The sequence below is a fragment of the Talpa occidentalis genome, unplaced genomic scaffold, assembly GCF_014898055.3.
Source record: "Talpa occidentalis isolate TD23 unplaced genomic scaffold, MPIMG_talOcc4v2.1 talOcc4.9, whole genome shotgun sequence".
Lineage (NCBI taxonomy): Eukaryota > Metazoa > Chordata > Mammalia > Eulipotyphla > Talpidae > Talpa > Talpa occidentalis.
This window is the reverse complement of record NW_023605305.1, coordinates 19,342,318-19,368,479: the sequence shown is the minus strand read 5'-3', so window position 1 is coordinate 19,368,479 and position 26,162 is coordinate 19,342,318. Positions and strand designations below refer to the sequence as shown.

Genomic DNA, 26,162 nt, shown 5'->3' with positions numbered 1-26,162 from the left:
CCCCCCTGAGATAGGGTCCAACTAATACAGCACTGAGACAAGCAGGGTTTCTCAGTTTAAAAAAAAAAAAAAAAAAAAGCAGTCACATTAAGGCAAACACATTAAAGAAACAAAACACTTGTTTTGTGGGCATATGATCATTTTTGACAGTGATACGCATGCTTTAAACCGGGGGTCATTATCAATGTGACAGATGCAATCTGTGCATAAGGAAGGCAAGAACTTTAAGAGATAAAAACCTATCATTAAAAAATGCCTGATTTTGTTGGACACTGTGGGCCTGTGAGTGGCTGGGGATAGGGGAGAAGAGGTTCCAGGCTTCAGAAGGTGGAATTCAGCAATTCCTGCTGATGGATGTGACAGGGCAGGGCACGTTTTCACAGCAATCTCTTTGTTCTGCCGATTCAGTCTCTGCAGGTCTATTTTCCAAACGTGTTGATCTCCTTTCACAAGGTCTATCCCTAGTCAGATCTCCTCTGCCACCATTTGCTTTCCACTAACACAGCACTTAGCAAACCAAATCATAATTATCTACTGGGAGAACTCACAGGATCTCAAGTTTAACATGGTCAGAAGTTTATTTCTGCTGATTTTTTGTATCAGTGGGATTGGGCAGGATATGGATCTTGGAAATATCCATTCTGACTTTTCTCAGAAGTCTTGCCCCTGGTTTGGGGGACACGTTCTAGAATCTCACCATTAATTGGAGGTATTTAAATTCCCAGCAAGCAGTTATTTGGTAACAGGGTCCTATTAACAAATACATATGCTGCTATAAAGACAATTATGGTCACCACAGTCTTACTCTAAGAACAGGAAGAAGGCTGGGTGTGGATAGGGACTGAGAGTTTCCTCCAGAGTAGGCAGAGACACTTTCCAACCCACCTCTACTAGTTACATCTCTTCTAGAAAAGTTACTTCACATCTCAGGCTCAGTTTGATAATTTGTAAACAGAAATAAAGTCAGTGGTTAATATGATGCTCATGGGTCAGATGCTCTGCTTTAAATATGTTCATTTATGTGATCATTAAAAAAATAGTATGAGGTAGGTACTATTAGTCCATTTTACAGATGCAGAAATCGGCACAGATAACGTGTGCCAAGAAACACAGGTAATAGTTGCCAGAATTAGGATTCCAGCACAGGCAGGCCGGAGTTGGTGCCTGTGTCCTAATAGACACATCTCGGTTTTGTGTGGTTTCAATGAAATAATGCGAGTAGCGCACAGTTAAGTACACTTTATTAGTTTAAAATGTAAAACAGGGCCTCCCTGGTGGCACAAGGGTTAAGACGAAACTGTCCGCAGCCTCTGCAGCACAAGTTCGATCCCCGACCAGGGAGCAACCCACATGGCGCAGCAGACCTCTCCTGACTGGCCCGCTGCTCCCCTCAGCAGTGTATTTCAGTCAGTCTACCTGTTTTATTCCCCACTCTGTCTCTGGTGAGTCCTCTCACACCCCACCCTCTGGCCTGTACCCCAGTTCTTCTATGCATAAATAAATCTTTAAAAATAAATAAATAAAGTGTAAAACACCTTGGCCCGGAAGTCAAGCATTAATTTGTTCAAAACTCTACACATCCTGTGTGTTTCACCAGGTGTCTCCTCTGGAGCATGGAAAGCAGGGGCGCGGGGATGCCCGCGAACAAGCCACCCGCAAGCCCGACGGGCCTCCAGCCCTTTAACCCTCGGCCCCGCCCACTTTCCGAGTGGAAGCGGAAGTCGCAGGTGGGCAAGGCGCCCACTTCCGCTGTTATTTCGGGCCTTTCAAGCCCCGCCGAGACCCGGGCGCCCCCTAACCACGACGCCTCCGTCCCGGACTGACCCCTTCCCCTGGGAGCCCCGCCCTCCGCGGAGCCTCGGCTCCCCATTGGTGAGGCCCGGCGCGGGGTCGCCCCGTCTCTCAACCAATGGACTCCGTTGTCTGTTGTTCGTAAATTCAGCCCCTCCTCCGCGCCGGCAGAGGACGCGAGAGCGCGTGGTTCGGCGCGCGGACACGGAAGTGACGTCACGCCACCGGAAGCCGCGGCCCCCGGGGTGACGGGGCGTCGAGAAAGCTCCGGTGTCTGGAGTCGGAGCCATCGGCGTTCCGCGAGGCCGACATTAAGAGCATAGTTCCCAGCCCTGACAGTGTTGGGGTGGGGGGAGATGAGAAAGCTGACGCCCCTGGAGGAAAAGTGTCGCTCATATTCACTCAGCGGAGACTCCCGCGACCGTACCGTACATTGGAGGGCTTGCCCCTAGAGAGGAGTCCCTGAGGCAAATCTTACAGAAACACCCCCATTCCCAAGATGGGGTACGCAGAGCCCAAAGGGTGACAGGGATTTGCCAGCAGAGTTATCAGAAAATGCAGGACGCCCTGTTCGAGTTTCAGGTAAACAAGTTTTAATTAACGGTTTCTCAAATACTGCTATGGGCCTTAAGTTTACGAAAAAATACAGCAAACCACACCCCCAACCCCAACCCCACCCCCCTGCGGTCAGTACCAGTGCCCTCTGCAGGGGCTCTGCTGTTCAGGGGCTGAGAATGGGCCTCAGGATTCAGGGGTTCTGTAGACACTAAGCACCTATTCTAAAGTGCGTGAGCCTTGAAGGGAAACCGTGAAGATCATTCCAGAGAGAGGGGATAACAAATGCAGGCCCAGTAAGGCTGCCATGTAAGAAGGGCTTGAGGACCAAATGGGTCAGCGAGAGCAGAGAGTGGTGAATAAGGGCAGGAGAGAGAGTCCAGGAGGTAGTTGGGTGAGGGTTTTAAATTTTGTTCTTGGTGAAATGGGAGTCCGGAGAGTGACGGATCTGGCTGCTGAGTAGACCCTGGCGGGGAGGGGGCTGGAGATGGAGCGCGAGCACGCACACCACCTGTGCAATCAGTTGTGCCAGAGGGGTGGAGCACCATAAAAACCCAAAGGCAAGACTCTCAGAGCCTCCAACCTGGTGAATGTGTGGAAATATTGAGAGTGGGGTGCCCAGAGAGGGCGTGAAAGCTGCGCACCCTTTGCTCATACCTTGCCCTGGGCATCTCTTCCATCTGGCTGTTCCTGAGATCTAGCTTTTTATAAACAGCCAGTAATCTAGTGAGTAAAGTGTTTCTGAGTTCTGCCCTCCTGACAATTTAATTGAGCCCAAGGGGAGGGAGGGGTTTGGAACCCCCAGTCTATAGCTCCTCAGAAGCACAGGCGACAACCTGGATTTGCCTTTTACATCTGAAGTTGGGGGTGGGGTGGGGGATGGTCTTGTAGGACTGAGCCTTAACCCTTGTGATTGAGCCATGTCTCCAGGTATAGATGGTTCTAGAATCAACTGAGTTGTAGCACATGCAGTTGGTGTCAGAGAATTGCTACGTGGAGTGGAGCAAGACACACTTTATAGGAGGCTTACAGGGAGTAGCTCGAAGGAAGATGAAGACAGTGCCAGTGAGGTGTCCAGAATAGGCAGATGGATGGAGAGGAAAGTGGATTAGTGGTTGAGGGGCTAGGGGCAAAAATGGGGAGTGACTGCTAGTGGGTACAGGGTTTCTTTTTGAGGTGATAAACATGTTCTAGAATTAGTGGCAATGGTTGCACAAACTGCAAATATACTAAAACCCACCAAATTTACACTTTGAAAGGATGAATTTTAAGATGTAAATTGTATGATTTTTTAAATTATGAAAGAAAAATCTTTAGCATTATATTAGTTGAGGGAATTCTAAAAATCTAAACTCCATTGCTAAGCAACGCACACGTCCAAGATGTATATCTGGGACCCCAGCACTGGGAAAGGGGCCTTTGAACTGCCAGTCTGAGGAGATACCAACCGCAGGACCTTGGCACTGGGTGTGGCAATACTCTGGCCAACCCTGTTCAAACAGTTGCTTGAATAAGTGAGACCAACCACCGCGTATTTGCTTGACTCTTACTGCTTTGCTGGTCTGCAAAGAGAGGGTACAGTGTTCCTCAAAATTTCCCAGACACCCATCTCTTTGCTCTTTATCTTTGGTATGAATTTCCAAAGCTGTGTCAAATACTTGATTGCCCCCACTCTGGTCTAAGTCTTAGGCTGGGAGTTATGGTCAAAGAGACCAGTTGTGAGCTGCAGCTCTAGGGCTAAAGGGAGAACCTCTGACCTCCAACTCAATCCCTGACAGCTCAGCTTCCCTCATGAGGCCAGGCAGGGAAGCCTATAAAGAAGAGAAGGAGCCTGTGGGAGATGCCCATGCTGCAGCCAGCTCAGGACTGAAGCACAGCGCGTGGGCATCAGTGTGGGGTGCCTTGTGCAGTGAAGTACCAGATTCCACTAGAGTAAAATAAACCTAAATATTTATTTGGTTCATATTTATAAAGGTGGGAAGGAGACCAAGGGAGACCCCAAGAACACCCCCACACCTGGCTGACCAGGCCCCTTGCCCTGCAGAGGAGGCAGACACAGCTAGAAGGGACAGGATTTATGTTGCATACTTTAACTACAGTGAGTGTAAGACTGGTCCTATTTACAGGGCAGAAACACTACAGGTGGAGTGTGGGGGGCAGCAGAGCAACACCAGAGTCCTGGCCAGAGGGTACTCTTGTGTGCCACCTTCCCCACTTCTCCCAGAAGCATCTCTGCGGCCCCGCTGGGGTTCTTCGGGGGGGAACAGGGCCCGCTCACATGATGCTTGCCGGGGTGAAGACAGGGCCCACGCACAAGGTGTCTGTGATCTCCCAGCCGCAGGACAGAGGCTTGCACACGCCCTCAGCATCCTCATCCTGTTCTGCAGGCAGCAGCTGCCCTCGAAGGGCTTCCCTGCAAGCAAGAGGAGAGCACTGGAGGCTGCTGAATGGGGCCTGCAGGCAGGGGTTTCTGAGGGCCCCTTCACCAGAAAACCAGCCCCCCTGGGCTTGGGATTCTCATCAAGCCCCAGAGCCCAGCCTAGGACAGGGACAGGGCAAGGCTTGCTGGCCCCTCATCCCCCATTACTCTCTTCCCCCATAGTCTGCACAAGAGAAAGTTACCCAGATTTATTGAGCAGTTACTATGTGCATCTGTGTGCCAGGCACTTTACTTACATTATCTAATTGCATCCTCCCCCAAACCCATAAGGGCAGCATTATTAACCCCATTTTACTGACACAGAAATTGAGACTCAGAAGTTACCTGCCCTAGGTCACATCCCAGGAAGGTGGTAGAACTAGGAGTCAACCCGGCTCTCACTCCAAAGCCTACATTCTCCGTACCCCAGGGCCTAGTACTTTAAACATATCATCTGCCACCCTCAAAAAAGTCCTACAACCTGTTTCTCCTCCTACGTACCCATGTTGATAAGCAGCTCCATCATCTGATCAGCTGTTCTAGCTACAAGTTGGGAATCTTGTTCCCATACCCGGTTGATCCCTGCCAAGCCCAGCTCCTCAATCCCCACTGCCACGACTCTCAAGCCAGGAATGCAGTCTCCCTGGTCTGTTCCTGCCCCCTCTGGACAACTGCAGCCCAGATTCATCTTTCTAAAAGGCAAATCCCTGCTCTCAAGTTCCCAGCAGCTCCCCTCTGTTCTCAGGGCCTTCCAGATCTGCCCCCGCCTGCTTCTCCAACCATATACAGCCACACCACCTGGCTACCGTCCACAAAGGCCATCCCATGCATGTGCATGCATGTGCGTGCACACACGCACACACACCCATACAGTCTTACCATGAGTGCCTGTCTGCTTCTCTGTCACTCACAGGGCTCTGAGCTCCTCAAGGGAAATTCAGTGTCATTCAGGCCACAGCCAAGCACAGGCCTCATGGAATTACACAGAAGTAGGGTCTCAAATCCCAGGTTTCCCTCATTGCTTCTGCCCAGCTGCTCCCTTCTCCCCCAACTCCATTTCCCAACAGGGCCCCCTTACCAGGCCACCCTAGACATGGCATAGGTGACACTGCAGGCCTGGGCGCCCCTGATGAGGGAACCTGTGCCCGTGGTGTAAGCGCCCATGTTTTCAAAGACCAGCCAGTCCCCAACATGTAGTGGCGGCAGCCACAGGCCCTCAGCTACGCAGTCGCAGCCGTCGGCCGCTGGGCCCCACAGGCTGCTGCTGTACAAGGGCTGCTCCGAGGATGGTTTCTGCAGGAGAGAGGGGAGGCCACACTCAGCTTTTCTGTCCATGCTTTGCACAGCCTTAGCACTTCCTCCCTCAGAAGCCTGCTGTGGCTCCCACAGCCAAGGGAATAAAGACTGGAAGGCCCTCCCACTTCTCTGCATTCATCTTCTCTTATATTCTGAAGCCACAATGCCTGCTCTTAAATCCAGGCTTCAACACTTGTTAGCTGTGTGGCCTGGAGCAAGATACTTAATCCCTCTGTGCCTGAGTTTTCTAATTCATAAAATTGGAATAAGAGTACCTACCTCATGGGGCTACTGCAATGATAAATGAATACAGGTAGAGCATTTAGAACAGTGTCTGGCACATGGGGGTCCAGTAAGGGAGCACCATCATTATCACAGTTGCTGTCACCTCTCTGCTTCAGTCTTCACTGGTCTGTCTGCCGCTTTTCAGACCTGGGTATGTCTATGTCGCCACAGACCTTTCCCCTTCTGGTTGTCCTCCCTGCCCAGCCCTAGGATTCCCTTTTCTATGAAATCCTCCCAGGTCCCCTCATTCCATGCCAGGCCTAGTACCAGGACCAGAAGAACACAAATGAATCTATCCAACCGTCCCTCAGGCGCTGGCTCTGGAACAGTCAGACCTCCAGCAGACCACAGGGTGGCCTGGCAGAGGTAGATATAACTACTCCCATTTCGGAGAAACTGAGGCTCTGAGCAGTTAAATGACTTGCCCAAAGACACAACTACCAATTATGTAGAATTTAAATTTTTTTCTTAAATGACTTCCAAATCCAGAAGGGAAATCTGTAACATACTTTATGGTCAACCAGGATAAAAATGCCATGTCAGTGTGGAGGTCCTGCCAGCAGGTCGGAGAGTTGGGGTCATGACTGAAGGATGCACAGGAGCCAACCCTGACTCTGCCACTCCAGGCCTCACTCCACCCCATCACCCCCAACCCACCCCCACCCCGGTGCAGTGTTTCACTTACTCTAGGTGTTTGGGCCCCCCAAATAAATCCTGTTTACCTCCCACCCCCAGTCTTCCAGCTGTTCCCTGAAGCCCCACAACTGCCAACTCCTAGTTTTCCTTTAAATCTCAGCTGAAAGGGCCTCGTGGAAGCCCTTCCTGAAATTCCATGCTCCAAAGCTTTGCTTTCATCACACTTAACCATAATTATAGATATCTGTGAAATGTATCTGTTCAGGCCTGTCTTCCTGTCAGACAATAAATTCCATGAGCCTAAAGATCATGACTGTCTTGTTCACTCCCATCTCCTCCAGGCCTAACAGTATGGCACACAGTAGGTACTTTTTAGAATAACCTATTTTAAATAAGTGAATGAGTGAATGGGAAATACCTGAGTAATGAGAAAGAGAAAGGACAAGAAAGAAAAAAGAAATGAACAGAAGCCAGAGTATCTAGGAAGAAGCAGTGGGGAACAAGGGAGGAAAAAGGAAAGGTGTTTTCCATACCTTAGCCAGGAGTAGAAATAAGTAAAATTGAGAAGGAAAGATCACAGATTCCATAAGCAGAAATAATATCCACCCATTTGATTAAAAAGTTAATAAGCGGGCCTCCCTGGTGGCGCAGCGGTTGAGCGCTGGGTTGCGAAGCTGCGCGCGGCCTCTGCGGCGCCGGTTCGATCCCCGGCTGCTCCCTGGCCACCAGAGGAGGGTCCCACATGGCGCGCAGACCTCTCCTGCCGCCCGCTGCTCCCCTCAGCAGTGTGCTTCGGTCCTTCTGCCTGCTCTGCTCCCCGCTCTGGCTCTGGTGAATTCTCTCGCCCTCCCGCGCTTCTGACTGTACCCAGTGCATGTATAAACAAAACAAACAAACAAACCAGCAAACAAATAAATAAAGCATGCCTCTATAAAAAAAAAAAAAAAAAAAAAAAAAAGTTAATAAGCATGGGCCTCCCTGGTGGCACAGCGGGTTGAGCACAGCATGGTGAAGCTGTCTGCAGCCTCTGCAGTGCTGGTTCGATTCCCGGCCGGCCAGGGAGATGCCCACATGGCGCGGCAGACCTCTCCTGTCATGCCCGCTGCTCCCTCAGCAGTGTATTTCAGTCTGCCTGTTCTGCAACCCACTCTGTCTGTGATGAATCCTCTCACCCCCTGCACTTCTGGCCTGTACCCCAGCTCTTGTATGTATAAATAAATAAATCTTTTTAAATAAATAAATATATAAAATTAAAAAAGACAAAAATATATCCTTGTTCATACAAGTATTATATTCTTGTTTCTAAGCTTTTTGTTAATTAAATGAATCTCAGAATTATTTCCTTCAGCTCCAAACATTAGAAAAATTAAGTCAACAAGACAGCCTTGGGGTGATGCCTGGAGGAGGGAGGGGGAGAGAGAGAGAGCAAGCGAGAGAAAGGGCAGCCTTTGCAGACAATGGCAAAGGGGCAGGAATAGCAACCAAGAGGAGCTGCCATCTCACTGGGTCTTAACTCAGAAGAAGGGAAAGGGAGAGAAAAACAAAGCACATATTGCATACTGCACACCAAGGGGCCCATTGGGCACTTAAGTTTCCTTCTAGAAGAGGAACTGCTCAAGCAAAAGCCAGCAGATGTGAAAACACAACAGTGTGTGTGATTTTCTTTTCCCTCTTTTTACTTTTAGGAACTGACCCCAGTGACCAGAGATGCATGTCGAGATATACTTGAAATGCTCGAAAACAGGAAACGAAGGAGCACCCACTAGACTCTGACAGGTTAGAACATGATGTAGCCATCCCAATGCATGTCTGAGATCTGGTTAACAGCATGGAAATAGCTATACCCATATCAAGGGGAGGGTGGGAGGCGAGTTACAAAACATTGTGATCCCAACTTTATGGGGGAAAAAAATGTATATTACATTTTTTAAAAGACTGAAAAGAAATCTAATGTCCACAGAGTCTGTATGGTGAGATGATGGTGAAAACCTTTACCCTTTTATCTGTTTTCTTCAATGAATATGTTCCACTTTGTAAAAATTAGATAAAAGCACCCCAAAAATAGTTTTTTAAGTGCACACGCACCCATGCATATACATACTTGAAAACAGACCGCTGCAGGCCAGCTCACCTTCTGCAGGATGGGGGTGGGGCAGGTGTTGTCAAACAGGACTGAGCTGAAGCTCCCATACACGCCCTCGTGGAGGTGGTACATGATGGTCTTGCTGGCAGAGCCATTTTCCTCTGTGGTGGGGAGGGGACAAGGGCAGCAGAGCAGCAGTGTCAGGGGTGGGGGTGGGGAGCTGGCACAATGGTGGGATCAGTGAGGTTGATAGGTCACTAAGGCTAAAGGGCTGCCCCTTCCTCAGTGAGGAGATGGGTCCTGCACCTTCCTGAGGCATCAGGCTCCCAGCCACACTGAAACACTCACCTTGCTGCTGACAGCTTTGCCCAGGACACACTCACCACCTGCCCCTGAGCCCCTCAATGCCCCAGCAGAGGCTGAGGGGCAGCCCACCTGCACCTAGTACCCAAAGAGCTTGAGCTAGAATGAGAAGCTAGGTCCCCTAGAATGAGAAGCTAGGGGACTAGAATGAGAAGCTAGGTCCCCTCGCTGGACTAAATAGGGTAATCCCCCAGTTCTAGAAAGGATACACACACACACACACACACACACACACACACACACACATTAAACCTGAAGCCCATGATCCCTCCATATGAACTGCCATTGGGAAAGAGCACACAGACCTCAGCTCTCCTGCCAGAGAGTCCCACAGCAGAGGGCCAAGCCCCCAAGATTAGGGTCCCCGACACTCCTCACTCATAGGGCTTCTGGGAAGCTATCAGGAAGGGCAGGGGAGCACTGGTGTTGGCAATGTGGACAGAGAAGCTTTGAGGCAGGCTAGCCTGAACTTGAATGCCAGCGCTGCCGCTTATCAACCGTGTGACCTTGGGCTAGTGACTCAACCTCTCCATGCCTACATCCTGTCATCTATAAAATGGGCTTAGACAAATATAAGTCGTCATTAATCATTTTCATTAATCATACTAAGGCCCAGCTATAGGATAAGTGAGCCTGTTCTTGGAAAGGAGACAGAAATGGGGTCAAATGCAGGCTTTACCTTACTGTTATTAAGCAATCAATGTATATTGTCTGGCTCTAGTTTCCTCATCTGCACAATGGAATTAATAAAGTAACTATTCTCCCTAAAATCCTAAATAGGTCTTAGGAGTGAAGGTACTTGATTGATGTGAATATGCCCTGGCTAAGCTTCAAATGTGTGCGTGGACAGGGGTCAGGCAGAGCTGGGTGTGCAGTGGGTTCTGCAGAGGACTCAAAAAGTGAGGTAATCTCTATGAGCTTCAGTTTGCTCAGCTATAACATGGGATTAATAAGTGAGATAATCCAGGTAAGTCACCAAGCACAGCACATAGGATGTGCTAAGAGTGGGCTCCCTATAATCATTATAACCTCCTCATGACTCCCACCCCCATCCCATAGAGCCCAACACAATGCTTCCAGCCCAACGGTCACCTCTTCAAATCTCATTCTGGTCCCCTTCACTCCAGGGAAGCGGCCAGCAAGGTCTAGGATATGCATACTAAGGTCCAGTTAAGCCCATAGTAAGTTTCCCTAAAGCAAAAACCCATTCTCCAGATTCCCCCGCCCCCTCAAATCAAACCCTGCTTTGCCAGCCATGGTCCCTAGCTTCAGGGAAAATGGGGCTCCGTTGCCCAGCTGGCACCTACCCTCCCTGCCAGGCTGTTCCAGAAGAACCTCCTTCTTGGCGATGATGCTGACTGCCAAGGTGAAAGCTGAGGTCACGTAGTAGCGCCCCAGCTTGGCAAGGATGTCCACACCACAGCCTTCCGGGAAGTATAGGTCCAAAGCTGAGTTAATCACAGAGGCGATCTGGTGGCAGGGTCAGGGAAGGACAATTACATGTTTGAAAAGTTGGGTATATACTGAAGACAGCTCCAAGTCTATTTCTTGAAAGCTTCTGTGATTTCAGGAAGACAAACTTGGCAGCTGCTAAGGCCCCAGCTGGTAACTACAGACAGCAGACCAAGGAGGGCGGGAGACAGAGCTAGGTCAAGCCCCTCGTGCTTGAATAAATCACCCTCCTCAATGTCCCCACAGTGCTTAGCATGCAGATTCAAGATGCCCTGGTGTGAACCTTTCTTACATTAATAGCTCAGCTGTTAAATGACACCTTTTTTTTACAGAAAATACAGACAAGGAGAAAGATGAAAGTCACCCCTAATTCTATCACCCAGGTTAACCTAATAAATGTTAACTTTTTGAAGTAGCTTCTCTAATTCTTTTTTCATACAAACACCATTTTTATTTTAAACTTAATAAGGCTATAGTGTATGTCTTTATAACCGGTTTTATTCAATAGATTGTGAATGACCTCCCCATGTGTTTTCATCACAAGAATGTGCCATATAACCAATTCTCAAGAGCCAGATGGACCTGGGACGTCCACTGGACTTTTGTTAGGAACAAAGCTACAAAGCTCATCTTTGAGGCTAATTCTTTGTGTCCATCCCAGATGATGAGTCAGTTTTCCTAGTTGTGGATATTCTAATCTAAGGCTCTCACAAGGAGAGGCGACCCCTACTGGTTGGAGTGCGGATTGTGATGACAGCTTTTTCTTGACTTGGACTTAAAACTACAGATGGGAAGGAAACTGATGGACTGGGAGTGGACAGATGGGCTTTTCCTTCCTCTGCCCTCCCATTTGATGTCTCATTGGCCCACCTGAGAGTGAATAGGTCACACCCACATCCTCAAAGAGCCTTATGACTTAGGCAACTATGCCCTGGTTAATCAGTGTGTGCATGGGCAGGAGTCAGGCAGAGGTGGGTGTGCAGTCATCCCTGCAGAGGACTCAAGAAGTGGGGTTACCTCTATGAGCCTCAGCTTGCTGAGCTTTAGTACATATTAACAATAAGTGAGATAACCCAGGTAAGACACCAAGCACAGCGCATAGGACCTGCTCACAGTGGGCTCCCAATAATCATTATAACCCTGCCTGCCTCTCTACCCCCACCAAGACTGATGCAAAGCTCCCAACCCCAAGGTTACCTCTTCGAATCTCACTTTGGCCCCCTCTGCTCCGGGGAAACCACCACCAAGGTCCAGGATGTGCATCCCATGACCCAGCTCGGCACCCATTTCAAACACAAGCCGGGCATCTGCGATGGACTGAGCATAGGCCTGAGGGTCAGGGCAGCCACTGCCAATGTGAAAACTGGAAAGGGAGAAAGAGCCTCAGCTTACATGAAGGGCCCAGAAGCCACCACCTCACCCCCAGACAGGAGAGACCTTGGGCAAGTGCACAGGACACGACACTCATTTAACAGATTCAGAGACCAAGGGCCTGAACAGTTAAATGAGTTGCCAAGGGCCGTGTGGCAAGTGACAGTGGACAGGAAGCTAGATCCAAGGCCTCTGGGCACATGGTGCTTCTCTCATCCTTCCATGATGGTCCTGAGACTGAGCCTTCTGGGATAAGGCTCAAGGCCCCAGAGTCAGTCCTATCTGGATGACTCTCAAGTCAACACCATGGCCTCCCTCTGCTTTAGTTTCCCCATCTATAAAATGGGGCTAAGCATCCAAAACCCTGTGGGATTATGTGCATTAAGCATTTAGGATATGACTGGCACATCCCACGTTCAGAATAAATGGAAGCTGTATTGTTAGGTCATTACTGTTATTTCTTCCACATCCCTGCAAGAAAAGAAGCAGAGCAAAAATATGACTGTAAAACTTTTGGACTACGGGCTAGTAAAATTTGCAGAGCCAGGCTCCTCCTGGAACATCCCGAGACAAGAACTTCAGGGGAATGATAGGTTGGGATAGGGGGACACTCTTAACTTCCCGCCTAAAGAGAGGAAATTCCCAGATGCCAGAACTCTAGGGACAGGCCCTCCATGGAGGCCTTGAGGAGGTCTCATAAGAAGAGGGGGGGGGGCTTTGGTGTGGGTGGGGAAAGTGGGGCTTCCTGATGCTCACCTCACACCTACTACCTCCACATGGTTCTTCTTGGCATCTTCAAGCAGGTGTCTGCAGGATTTCAGCGATGCCCCAAATGCAAGGCTCAGGCGGCTCAGGGAGTGGGAGTCATTGGTGGCAATGCACAGAACCATCCTGGGGAGACAGCAGCACAACTCTGCGGGCGGACCTCCCCTCCCCCCACCCCAAACACATCTCTGAAGCAAGGGTGTGAACCCACTGGCTCAGGGCCCCGACCTCGCAGGCAGGCTCAAGGTCCCCTTCCTCTCCCTGCAGCCAAGCCACCTCTGAGGCCTGTCCAATTCATTCCCTAAATGCCCCTGGGCCCATCCTGGAGGCCCCATCCTGGAGGGCCCATCCTGGAGGCCAGGCCCTGGTCTCAGCCTCCACTCCAACCATTAGGGGGCGCGTCTCCCTTAGTGAGTCCTTCAGCAGGGAGTCTCCACTGCCAGGAACTGAAGCTAAGTGCTCCCCTGGATTGCTCCAGTTCCTCTGAATCAGCCTCTATATCGGCCAGAGCTTTCAAACTTTTCTTGTAAGAGGGGTACCATTTTTTAAACACAGTCTTAAGAACTCCGGTATTGTGTAAAACAGACAAAATGGAAGCTGCTTGGGGTGAACCAAAGTAGCCCACAATGTAGCCTCCCCTTTACCAGGAGCTCCCTCCCTAGAATCCCCACAGTCTGGGTCCAGCTCTGACCCCTTCCAAAGCCCATTTGCATTGGGCCCCTGACCTGCCGCCAGCATCATTCACTGTCTCCCTCACCCCTCCCACATCAGATGTTCCAGTCACAACAGATTTCTGCTTTTCCCTCAAATGCCCTACGCTGTTTCCGACCTCCATGGGTCTGCTTGTGTGGTTCACCTGACGTGCTGTTGAGGCCTCTCCAAATTCTGTTCACCCCATAGGCCCACTTCCAGTGCCGCCTTCTGCATGAGACTTTTCTAACCACCCCCTCTCGCCCCCTCCACCTGACTGACCCTCACAATAGCGTGGGCTTTGCTTTGCCTGGGATCAGTTACTTCTCCCTTTGTCCTAGGCAGGTTCTGGCATCCAGGGTCCAGTCCAGGAGTGTCCCCCCCAACCTCCTATGACTGTAGGTTCAGGGCAGGGTCCTCTGCCCCAACTCCAGTCCTCTCACCCCTCCCTCTCACAGACAGCCCGGGCTCCCCACACGAGTGGTTCTCGGCTTACTTGGCACTGGGGTGGCTCTTTACCACCTTTGCCAGCTCCATCTCGTTGTCAAAGCTCAGCAGCTGGACCCCATGCTTGGCAGCATACTTGATCTGTGCAATTTGCTTACAGGGGTTGGCGTAGATGATCTTACTGGCAGGGACACCAATATGCTGGACCAACTCCATCTCTGCCTGTGGGGTCCCAAAGGTGGTAGTGAGGAGGCACTGGGGCCTGCTGGACTTGTGAAGGCCAAAGAAGCACAGGGGAGGGGCAGAGTCATTGCTACGTATGAGAAGGCCCAGTAGAAGCAGGCCTCGCTTTTAGACCACAGATAGACCCAAGTAAGGATTCATGCTGGTTCACCATTCATTGACAGGCAGGGCTGCCACCTACAGTCGCCCAGGTGGTGCACTGAACAAATGGAGGGGCAGAAGAGCCACTCATAGAGAGTACACAGTAGATCTGTATATTTATTGCAGCTTTCTGGCAGGAAAGCATCTTATTCTAACAGAATCAGCATATTTATTATAACAAGTGCCTTAAGGAAGGGGTACATTTTCTAATGCACACAAAAGTACTAAATGGACACATGATGTTCCTGACAACAAGCTTCAGATACATCTTCCTGGCAGGTTTAAATATTTAGAGACTGTGACTTAATGTATTAAAAAGTTCACCAGACACAGGCTGTCCAGCATGCAAAGGCCTACTCTGTATGTGCCCCCCTCCAGCCCCCTTGGAGCTTTCTCACCATCACAGAACACTGTTCCACCTGATTGCTGCATAAACGGTACAGGCAGGGATGGTGGTGATGGTCAGGGTGAGAGCAACCATACTCACTGAGCACCTACCATGCAGGCACCAACGGGACGCTTTATATCAGGTGTTGGCAAACTATTTCTATCAAAGGCCAGAGAGAAACTATTTTAGGCTTTGTGGGTGATATAGTTTCTATCACAGCTGTTTAACTGCCTTTGCAAAGTAGCCCAAGACCTCCACTAGAGTGGTTGTGATTCAGTCACATTTTCCAGAATTGGGCAGTGGGCTGGATTCGGCCCCCAGCCCATAGTGTGCCCATCCTGGCTTTAGATGGGCTATTTTATTTAGTCCTTGTAAGAATCATATGAGTATTAACTCCATTCTGCAGAGAAGGAAACTGATGTTCAGAGAAGCTGTGGAGCAAGTAGGTGTAAGAAACAACCTCCAAACTCAGGTCAGACTCTGTTTAAGGGAAGGATGTCAAGAGGCAGTCAGTTAGCAACACAGAGAGACACAGGGCCATTTTCCCTCACCCTGATTTGAAAGAGGACTCTAATTTTAATTGAGCAACTTTTCAGTACAAGGTACTTCTATGCATTCTCTCAGGTGATTCCATAACTATCCTATCTATGAAGTATGTCTTGGTCACATTCTAGAGAGGTCAAAATAGAGTTTAGAGAGTCCCACCCGCCTGAGGTCACACAGTAAGTAGCAGAGAGGGAGAGAAGTTCACCACAGAGCTGACTGTTGCCATTGCTTTGCTTCCAAAGACTGTGAATCTGAGTGAATATGAAAATGTGGTTTTTGCTCCTTGCTTTAACCACATGAGGTAAGAGGAAAAAGCAGTGGTAGCACTTTGGGGACTTGTGATTCAGCTTCGGTTATAAATATTTAAATAGTAACTTTCGTTATTCACGGAAGAATTATCGTGTAGCAGCCATAACATTAAATATTTTATATACATTCTCATGTAATCCTCATAAAATCTTAGGAGATAGGAAACAGAGAGGTTAAGAGACTGTCCAAAGTCACTCCGCTCCTATGGAGCCCAGGCCTCAGACTTGGGCACACCAGCTCTTGGCCACATTTCTACACGGAGAAGACAAGCTTGACGCTGAGCTGACAAGCACTTCTCGAACATCCATTAAGTTGCCAGGTACTGTGATTGCTTTTAATGCAAACAAGCGAGGAAAGCAGGCAGGCTCTCCGATCCTGTGTTTTCAGGCTGCTGGGAAAGATGGGGACAAATGGACACTGAACAGTGAGGGAATTACAAATGGACAGGAGCAGTGATGGAAAAATATAGGCTACTGGAGAATGAGGACTGGGAAGACTTGGGGGAGGGCAAAGGACAGCCTTTCTGAGGGACAGAAATTTCATGCACCCCATAAGAGACCTCAGCCAGGCCAAGAGGGAAGGAAGGTTTCCAATAGCGAAAGCAGCCTGGACAGAGGCTCTGAGACAAGAAGGTACTCAGCTTGATCAAGGATCAGAGAATGTGGGAGTGGCCTGGTCAGGGTGAGCAGAATAGGGGAAGATGAGGCTGGAGGGAGGTAGACAGAGCTAATGGGGTCACCAGGAGGCTGCCTGTGGTTTGTATTTTACCCTGGGAGTGATGAGAAGTAGTTCGAAGGGCTTCTAGACAGGAAATGACATGGTCAGACTTGCATTTTAAATGCCCGTTGCTCTGGCTACCATGTGAAAAAGAACTGAACCCAAGAGAACTCTGGAGAGCTTGGCAACAATCACCTGGGAGAGATAACAGAGGCTGCATTAGAAAAGCAAGCAAGGTGTGTTCAGGGCTGGCCAGCAGGGCCATGGATTGCACATGGGGATGAGGCCTAAGGATATCTGAGGGGGCCTCCACTCCCAGAGGGCCCTCACCAAGGGGCAGGGAAGAACATGTTTGGACATGCTGAGTCCCAGGCATCCTGTGGGATCACATTAGCAGCTGGATCTATAGGTCTGAGCTATACACCAGAACATGGGAGGAGACAAAATTCAAGCATTTTCAAGAAAAGAGCCTGAGATAGATCCAGAGGAACTCGCCGAGTTAGAGCTGAAAGCGCCAGCACCAGGACCTGCAGATAGGTGAGGAGAGTCTCCAGATGAGACAGAGACGGTGACACAGACACGTGTGCCCTCCAGCCAAAGCAAAGCCTGTCCAGCAACTGGCACTAGAGAAGAAGGCGTCTCACTGTCACAGACGCCCGGAGGGGCTGTGGCAGACCCAGAGCGGGACCCGCATTCCTCTTAAGTACTTCTAAAGTCTTGAAAACTAGGAGCATATGTTTTATTGTTGAGTACTTATATTTTCAAAAAATAAGTTGCAAATGGAGAGTTCTATCCAACATGTCGTTTACGCGGGAGGAGTTCTAGAGATGGGCTGTAAACATTGTGTGTGTGGTTAACAACACTGTGCTGTACACCAAAACATTTGTTAGGAAGGGAAGGCTCAGGTGAAGTGTTCTTACAAAAGTCACCATGTTGAATGTTGTTATGAGGCCAGATAATAGGACCAAGGAGTGTCCCCAACAAAGTCTAATGCACCCCATGGATGGGTCTCTGAAAGCCTGCAGAGTATCTTATAGATTATTTTGTCGGGAGATGGGTGATTTGAGTAAATGGGGTCAGTTGTGTGGTGAAAAACTTGGACTTTAAGTGGAGAATTTAATGTATAAACATATTTTTAATGATGCACATGTGAAACTGATACTGTGTTTATCTCTGGAGATATAAAGCTTGTGTGCTACTTTTTTTTTCTTAATAAATGACATACTTTTTTTTACTAAGTCAGGGGAAAAATTAAGTAAAGTGCTCGCTCAGCCCCGGAGGTGGCTGGGGAGATTCTCAAGAAGAGATTCCTTGGAGTAGTGAATGGCACAGTGAGCGTGAACGCCAGGGCTGCGGGTGTGGGCACTAAGGGAAAGAGACAGGCAAGTGGAGACAACAGGATTTGGCCATAAAGAGGGAGCAATAATTTGGCTGAGGGGCGCTATTGATGGTCAAGGAAGGCTGTCTAAGATAGGAAGATGCTGAGGAAAACTGCAAGGGCAGGATGAAGGCAGGAGAGATGAGATAAGGTCCTTGGGAAAGTGGATGGGTGAACCCGAGCCCCAAGCAAGACGTGGCTAATGCCCTTGACCCTGGGGCCTGTTCCCTCCAGCCCTTGGTCAATGTGGGCCAAGAGCTGTTGAGTGTGGCTACCAGTTATGGCCGACCAGAAGAGGGCAGCCTCGGCCTTCCAAGAATAACTGCGTCCTGGAGCCACAAATGCACCCAAGGTCTGCATGATCACACCCCTCCCAGGGAGCCTTGGACTCTCCCAGTTCTTTTGGGATTGGTCAAGGGCATCAAGATTCAGTCTCCAGCTCAGCCATCCTCTTCCTGAAGACCCTGGAAAAAAGGGCAGCAGCAGTAGAGGCAGAGCCCTGTTCCCAGGCCCAGGATGCCTCTTCGCTGTGAGCCGTTCAACTTCTGTGCCTCATTTCCCTCACATTAGACGCTCCCTCCTGGCTGTTGTCAAAGCCACGGTAATAATAATTACCTCACAGGGTTGTTGTGAGAATAAAATGAGATCATGTACAGAAAACACTTGGCAAAGCGCCTGGCACAGCAGAAACACTCAGGCTTTTAATGTTCCCACTGACTTCAAGGTCTTTCAAAGCCCTGCTACCCCACAACTCTGGGGGCCTGCCCCTGGGATTCCAGAAACAGGACTCTAGTAAGCAGGGTTTGGTCTTCTTCGCCCCTCCACCACAGAGGCTGGAAAAGGATCCCCTTTCTCCTCACCCAGAGAGGAGGTGCCGCACACTGCAGGAGGCAGGGAGAGTGGAAAGTTCAAAATGGCAACATCTCTTTCCTGTGTACCTCACAGGGCTTTTTGTTACAACTGCACTAAAGTAGGTGTGCAAAGCAAGAGTTAATGCAAAGGGGCTTTGCAGGTGACGAGAACGAAAGGGTCATCTGTCACTAGGAGAGTTCACATCCAGCCTCTGATCAAGGTTAACCTGCTCATCCTGGCCATCCCACCGGTGCACGCCTTCCGCCCACCTGAAACCCCTCTATCCTTGTCACCCTGCCCAGGCTACCTCTCCTGCTTTCTCCTCCAGGCCCTCTCTAGACCCCTCTTTACAACACCCAGCCATGTTGCTGACTGGGATTTAAAAAGAGTTGTCCTCAAACCGGACAACTAGGTCATGACTTCATGACTTAACAGCATATTAAAAAAATGAACTCAAAATGGATTAAAGACTTGGACGTAAGACCTGAAGTTCTAACAGACATAGAAGACCCAGGAGATACTCTTGGCATTGACTGCAGAGATGTCTTTGGACATTCAAACCCAAGGGCAAAGGAAATAAAAATAAACAAATGGGGCCACCTCAAAATAAAAGGCTTTTGTACAGTGGAAGAAACCACCACAAAAGTAATGACAGCCTACTGACCAGGAGAAGATATTTACACAACACACATCTGGCAAGGGGTTAATATCCAAAATATATAAAGAACTCATCTAACTCAACAAAGAAAACCATCAAAAAATGGATTAAGTGGGCACACTTAACCTGGTGGCACAAGGGGTTAAGACGCAACCTATGAAGCTATCTGCAGCCACTGCAGCACGCGTTCGATCCCTGGCCAGGGAGCTACCCACATGGCGCAGCAGCAAACCTCTCTTGTCTCGCCTGCTGCTCCCTTCAGCAGTGTATTTCAGTCAGTCTGCCTGTTCTGCTCCCCATTCTGTCTCTGGTGAATCCTCTCACCGCCCCCCATCTCTGGCCTGTGCCCCAGCTCTCGTATGCATAAATAAATAAATCTTTTTTAAAAAATGGGTAAAGGACCTAAATCCTTAAGGTCCTTCTCAAAAGAAGACATGCAGAATGACAACAAGCACATGAACAAATGTTCAACTTCACTTCTTATTAAGGGAAACACAAATCAAAACCACAATGAAATATCATTTCAACCCTTCAAGACTGGCCCATATCAAAAAGACTGGAAACAATAAATGTGGGTGATGGCATGGCAAAAAGGGGCACTGGGTCACAGTTGGTGGGGATATAAATGGTGCAGCCTCTGTGGAAAATGGTATGGAGAGGCCACAAAAACTGAAAATGGAAATACCCTATCAGCCAGCGATACCACTCCCAGAAACTTATTCAAGGGATATGAAAACACTAATTTGAAGAGATGTATGTACCCCTAAGTTCATAGCAGCATGATTCATGACAGCTGAGACAGAATCAGCTTAAATGCCCACTCACAGATGACTAGAGAAATAAGGTATGGAGCATATACTTGATGTACTAGTACTCAGCTGTTAAAAATGGTGAAATCTGGGGCCTCCCTGGTGGACTCGGGGTTAAGTCTCAGTTCTATCACCACAGCCTGAGTTAGATCCCTGGCCAGGGAGCTAACCCACATAGCACAGCACACCTCTCCTGTCCCCTCAGCAATGTATTTCAGTAAATCCACCTACTCTGCTCCCCACTCTGCCTCTGGTGAATCTTCTCACACACACCCCCACTTGTGGCCTATACCCCAGCTCTTCTATGCATAAAAAATTTTTTAAAAGGGGTGAAATCTTGCCCTTTTTTGACACATGGATAGATCTTGAGGTGACCATGCTAAGTGAAATAAGTCAGAAAGTTTAAGACAATGGCCAGATGGCTTCACTCATGTGTGGGATATAAACAACCAAAGCAAACAAACTGATGAAACATAACAAAAGTATCTCATAGATTTGTGAAAATATGGTGGCTATCATTGGGAAGTGAGGGTGGACAAAAAGAGTAGGGGGGTCAGTGTGATAATGGGATTGGCATTAGGGCTCGGATGGGATATATGGGATACACACACACAGAGCAAGGTGTGAAGCCATAATCCTGAAATGTACAAAGTATTATATACCAATAGTAAATCAATAAAAGTTTATTAAATAAAATAAAAGGAGTTGTCCTCAAAGAATCATTACAAACCATAAAACACACACACACACACACACACAAAACTAATGCACATCATAAACCAGTGCTCACCAGGCATGCTGCCCCCTTGGGCCTTTTGCCCTGGCTGGTCCCTGACTGGAGGGCCCTTCCCTAGTTACCCACCTGGCTGGATCCTTTGCTTTCTTCAAGTCTGTATTGACATTTCAGTGAAATTTGATAACAAAACTCCCTGGCCAAACCATCTAAAAGTGCAATCCTTTTTTCCTCCATCCCCTACTTCGCTTTCCCACTTGCATTTTCTCAACAACATTTACCATTAAAATACTGTACATTTTTATTGTTCAATTTGCTTTTGAGAGAACACGCTTCATGAAGGAAAGGTGTCTTTTCATTTCTTCTGTTTTCTTCACTGCTAAATCCCCACTGAGAATAGTACTTAGTCCCACAGGAGGTGCTCAATAAATGTTTGCTAAATGAATAAATATGTCCAAAGCTGTATTTTGAGGAAATTTTATAGCTTTGAGGTCCGGTAAGAACAGAATAAAAATAGATAAGCCAGGCCAGCAGACCCAAGGACAACAGTCTGTCTTACTCAACACCATAGTGCCAGTTCTACCTGACCAGCACATTGTAGGTGCTCAGGGAACAGCCAACAATAGCATGTAAGCAAAGACTATAAAGAGCAGGAGGGAATTAAGACAACACCATTAATCAAATTAGAAAGGCAGTAGAATTAGCAACAACAATAACAAAACTCTAAAAGAATGAGTTAAGAAAATAATATATTATTACAATTACAAAGAAAACACCAATGATAAAAGGGTGTTTGCTTTGTTTTAATTAGAAGAATACCATGCATAGCTCTATGCCAAGAAGTTTAGAAGTCTCCATTAAAAAGATGACCCATCTGGGGCCTCCCTGGTGGCACAGCGGTTGAGCACTGGGTTGCGAAGCTGCCCGCAGCCTCTGCAGTGCCAGTTCGATCCCAGGCTGCTCCCCGGCCACTGGAGGAGGGTCCCACATGGTGCGCAGACCTCTCCTGCCGCCCGCTGCTCCCCTCAGCAGTGTACTTCAGTCCTTCTGCCTGCTGTGCTCCCCACTCTGGCCCTGGTGAATTCTCTCACCCTCCCATGCTTCTGACTGTACCCAGTGCTTGTATGAATAAATAAATCTTTTTTAAAAATAAATAAATAAATAAATAAAAAGATGACCTATCTACCCAGGGACACACAAGGTTCCTATTTCAAGACTGGCAAATTCCATGCTTGTTTCTCCCTCTCTCATCCCTGAACCCCCTTCCAAGTGGGTGGCCTCCCCAGAGGGCAGGGTCCAACTGCAGATCACTCCTGCTTCTCCTGGGCCCAACCATACCAGCAGATACGTGTGTGCAGTAGGCTGTGTAGGTCAGTATGTCAGTGAGCCGGTGCCGGCCAGGGGCTCACCTTGTTGGCACAGCTGAAGCCCAGACCCAGCTCGGCCAGGACCTTCAGCACGCCCAGGCTGCTGTTGCACTTGACTGCATAAAAGGGCCGAACTCGCGGCAGGCACTTCAGAAAGCAGAGGTGCTTCCTCACTATGGCGCCCAGGTCAGCCACGAAGAAGGCAGCAACCTTACCCTGCACAAGAAGGGGTGGATGTGAGACCCCACCCAGCTTGCTGCTTGTGCATGCCATCCAGGGGCCACCTAAGTCCCTGCCCCAAGATCAGCTCTGGCCAGGAGGCTACCCTGCTTTAAAATCCCCTGGCACTCCCCAAGCCTACCGGAGAGCGGCAAGCCCCTCAGCATGGCATTTGCAGCTCTGTAATGCAGTGCCAGTCCCCCCATCACTTGCAGCTCAAACTCCAGCTGCAGACAGGATCATTTTCCCACATCCAAGTCTTTGCTCCCACCATGCCTGCCATGTAAAATGCCCTTCCCCTACTGCTGTCTGGCAAGTTTCAGCTCAAATGCCACTTTCCCAAATGAATAAGGCAGCTCTGCCTTTGATGCCTCACTGAATCCTGCACATGCCCCCGAAGTACCAGCACTGTGTCTATGCCTGCTTTCTCCAGAAAAAGATGGAGAAGGCCAAAGCCCACTGTCTTGCACATACAGATGCTCTGTGAAACCTTGTGGTCCCACTGCCACAGTTACTGTCACCCAAGCCTGTGGACAACTGGTCACCACAGATTTGCCAAAGGCTGAGCAAGAATGCGCTGGGTGAGATCTTAAACCTTCCCTGGGACTTAAAGCTGCCTGGGCTCAGTTTCCCTTTTAGGCCACACTTTTCTACAGACACCCACTTAGTGTCTGACATCATGCTAAGGATCAGAGATAACTAGGTTTCTAGTTCTGAAGGGGTTTGGAAATGGATGAGAATAAACCCCTTGAGCATTATAAGTCTATTGAATAAAGGGGAGTTTCCACAAAATGCAGTAGAGGGCCTTGGAGGAAAAACATTCAAAATCTACCTAGGGTAATCAGGAAAAGTTGACAATGATGAGTAGCAAGGAATGAGTAAAAATAATTAAGAGAAATGCTGAGAGAAGGGTGCTCCAGGCAGAGGGGACAGGCTGGGCAAAATCATGATAAGAGCACATGGCATCCCTGAGAGCAGATACAGATTGGCTGGCTCAGTGTAACAGATCCACCGGCGAAGGCCAACAATAGGGCTGAGGGGGCAGCGGGTGCTGACTGGACCCTGTGGGGAGTGGAAAACTGCCAGAGAATTCTGATTTTGAGCAAGACTGTGATAAAGTTGGAGGGCACTAAATGAGGCCAAAAGGTTAGGTTGGGGGGCTTTAGAGAGATGAGGCCTGAACTAGGTGAGGTTCCAGACCGGCACACTGGACAGTAATTCACAGAGCTTGGCGCTGCCTCCACGTGGGGGGAAGCGAGGCTGCTGACCAAAGGACTGGGTAGTGGTGCTGTTTGTTCATCAAGGCAGCGAACACAGAGGGCTAGGTCTGGGGGCAAGGACTACACATTGGGAATAAAATGAGTCTATCTCTTGCAAACAGCAAGGACTGACTGATACCAAATAAGTGGAAGAATAAGAGGAGGCAGCTGGGCCGGCGCAGGGAACCACACCCCACCCAAGCTCAGAACCTCACCGCGGTGGCCTGCGAGGCCCCCAGAGTGAGCTCCTCCAGCAGGTCTCCGGTGCTGAAGCCCTCCTCCACCATCACGAAGTCCGATTCACTCAGGTAGCCCTCCATGCCCAGGAGGAGCCCACCGGCTTGATGGAGCCGCCGCCGCCGCCTTAGAAAGTATGCAACACACTGCAGGGGGACAGGGAAGGGGCGGCTGGGGGCTGGCCTCAGCGGCCGGGCCGGGCCCGGGCGCCCAGTCCTGTCACGCCCCGCCCCCCGCTCGCGCCTGGAGAGTTTAAGTTCTGTGGGCGGGTAGGGACGCTCAGGAAACCTGACTTCTAGACCGGGACACGATCTCGTGCGCCTGCCTGGCGCTGTCATTGCTCCGAGCCTCGGCTGCCCCGTCTGTAAAACGGGTGCATGCTTTGGAGAGCCTGTCCATTTCCGAAACTCGGGCTTGAGGGGGACGGGAAAGCATGAGAGAGGGAGCAAGAAAGCCGAAAGCCACAGGTAGGGACATTTCCAGGGCGCCCCCAGTTCTGACCACGCCCACCTAAAGTGGCTGAGCGTGGCCCCCGCCGAGGATTCGCAGTCTGAGAGCAGGAGCTTAGGTTGGAGCCCGTTCCCTGCTGCCTGACCTTGGGCGCACTACGCTGGCTCTTGGAGCCTCGGCTTCACCGTTTGTAAACCGGGACGGAGCCGGTCCTTCCGTGCTAGGATTCCGAGCGTGCATGTGGGGGTGCCACAGGAAGGGTGGGGGCCGCGGGCTCCCGAGCGAGAAACGCAGGCTGAGGTTCTGTGCCAGCGACCTGCCCCCCACCCCCCGCCCAGAGTGCAGAGCCGAGGTACCGCCCCCACATTCCCTTACCAAGCCCCGTCCTCCGTGTGGGGGCCAGTGCCAGGTGCGCTGCTAGGGGGGGTCGCCGGTGACCTCGAAACTTGTGCAACACCCCGAGGAGGAGTGGCAGTTGCGGAGCCGAGGCCCCTGCTGAGAGGAGACAAGAGGGGCCAGGGAGCAGGTCAGCACCGGAGTCCAGAACGTCCTCTCCCCCAAGGCTCCCCGAGTCACTCCCCGCGCTCGCCTTAAAACGCATTTACTCGGCTTCGGCCCATAGGTCTCCCCAGCGAGTGAATCGGTTCCTCGGCGCCTCCGCTCGCTCGCTCCCCCCGGCACGGGCCCCGCGGCCGGCGCCCCGCCCGCCCTGCAGCCACCGACCCCCACGCCCCGCCTTCCGCCGGCGGCCCTCTTATATAAGCTCCGCCCAGGCCCCGCCCCCGGCGCCCAGGCCCCGCCTCCTCTCAGCCCCGCCTCCCGTAGCCCTGGCAACCGGGTGCGGCCCTCCCATTGGCCGATTCCGACATAAAGCCTTCAACTCGGCCCCCGGCTCCGCAAACCTGCGCCTCGACCCCGCGCGCCGGTCCCGCCCCGCCGCTCCCCACGCCGAGAAACCCGAGCTGCCCCGGCACCCGCGATCCCGGCGTCTCCGCGGCGGGACACTTGGAGCCCGCGTGTGGGATCGAAGAGGGCGGGCAGGAAGCCAGGTTTCCCGGGTCCTGAGGGAAGCCTCTACTGTGACTCTCCGCCGCTGCCTCTCCTCTCCCTTCTCCGCTGACTTTTCATGCATCCCTCGAAGCCCAGGTCTAACGTCATCTCCTTGTATTACTTTTCTAATAAAATCCACTGTGTTTGACTGCCTCTTCCAGCATCTTCTGATTCCTCCAACTCAAAACCCAGCTTAAATGTCTTCAAGGGAGACTTCTTGTGGATTTTCCCAGCTCAGGGCAGTTTGTCCCTTCATTCCTCCTTCTGGGTCACACAAAGTCCTACTCACCTCTCAAGTGGAGTCGTCTCCTCCAGGAAGCTTTCTCTAACGTCTTCAACTCAAAGCATTTCTTCCATTTTATACCCGACAAACTTCTGCGCATCCGTCAGAGTCCAAGATCGCGTGGTCTCCTCCGCAGAGAGGAACAAGGGAAACTCACAGCTCTTAACCTGATGTTGCTTTATACTTCTTTTTGGTTACACTTCCCAGGTAGTTAGGGACCTCCTACGGGCAGGAAGGAGTGCCTGGCTCCTCTGGTGCCCTGGCATCAACACAAATGATGAAGATTCAATATCTCTGTGTTACTCAAAACCTGATTCCACAGTTCCCCTGGAACAGTAATTGTACAAAGACAGTGAAGACATGCTTGCAC

At 50.2% G+C, this 26,162-nt stretch overlaps 1 protein-coding gene and 1 long non-coding RNA gene across 4 annotated transcripts; one reads left to right on the top strand and one right to left on the bottom strand.

The window, feature by feature from the left end:
• Positions 1-2,004: 2,004 nt before the first annotated feature.
• LOC119235149 (uncharacterized) lies at positions 2,005-11,284 on the top strand. The gene is made up of 3 exons (XR_005122793.2): positions 2,005-2,373; positions 8,668-8,758; positions 11,213-11,284. It is a non-coding gene; the product is annotated as an uncharacterized LOC119235149 (long non-coding RNA).
• Positions 4,286-25,190, bottom strand: AZIN2 (antizyme inhibitor 2). Of its 3 annotated transcripts, XM_037498266.2 has the most exons (11): positions 25,049-25,190; positions 24,835-24,954; positions 23,988-24,155; positions 22,337-22,510; positions 14,203-14,375; positions 13,008-13,142; positions 12,078-12,243; positions 10,736-10,898; positions 9,114-9,226; positions 5,844-6,058; positions 4,286-4,759 (listed from the first exon to the last, which is right to left on the bottom strand). In XM_037498266.2, the coding sequence occupies exons 3-11, from the start codon at positions 24,090-24,092 to the stop codon at positions 4,621-4,623; spliced, it is 1,383 nt and encodes a 460-aa protein (XP_037354163.1). In that variant the 5' UTR covers positions 24,093-24,155; positions 24,835-24,954; positions 25,049-25,190; the 3' UTR covers positions 4,286-4,620. The 3 variants fall into 3 exon arrangements, with proteins under 3 accessions (XP_037354163.1, XP_054546924.1, XP_054546925.1); XM_054690949.1 differs by lacking the exons at positions 22,337-22,510; positions 23,988-24,155; positions 24,835-24,954; positions 25,049-25,190 and adding an exon at positions 16,549-16,692; XM_054690950.1 differs by lacking the exons at positions 14,203-14,375; positions 23,988-24,155; positions 24,835-24,954; positions 25,049-25,190 and having other exon boundaries at positions 22,337-22,363.
• Between the last annotated feature and the right edge of the window lie 972 nt (positions 25,191-26,162).

What these genes read in the sequence shown, in the direction of transcription:
- AZIN2 (XM_037498266.2), bottom strand. Translation starts at nt 24,092, where the DNA reads ATGGAGGGCTACCTGAGTGAATCGGACTTCGTGATGGTGGAGGAGGGC. An exon ending in GGGCCTCGCAGGCCACCGCG is followed by an intron (nt 22,511 to 23,987) that starts GTGAGGTTCTGA and finishes CTTCTTGTGCAG; the next exon opens with GGTAAGGTTGCTGCCTTCTT. An exon ending in CCAAAGTGAGATTCGAAGAG is followed by an intron (nt 10,899 to 12,077) that starts GTAACCTTGGGG and finishes CCCTGCCACCAG; the next exon opens with ATCGCCTCTGTGATTAACTC.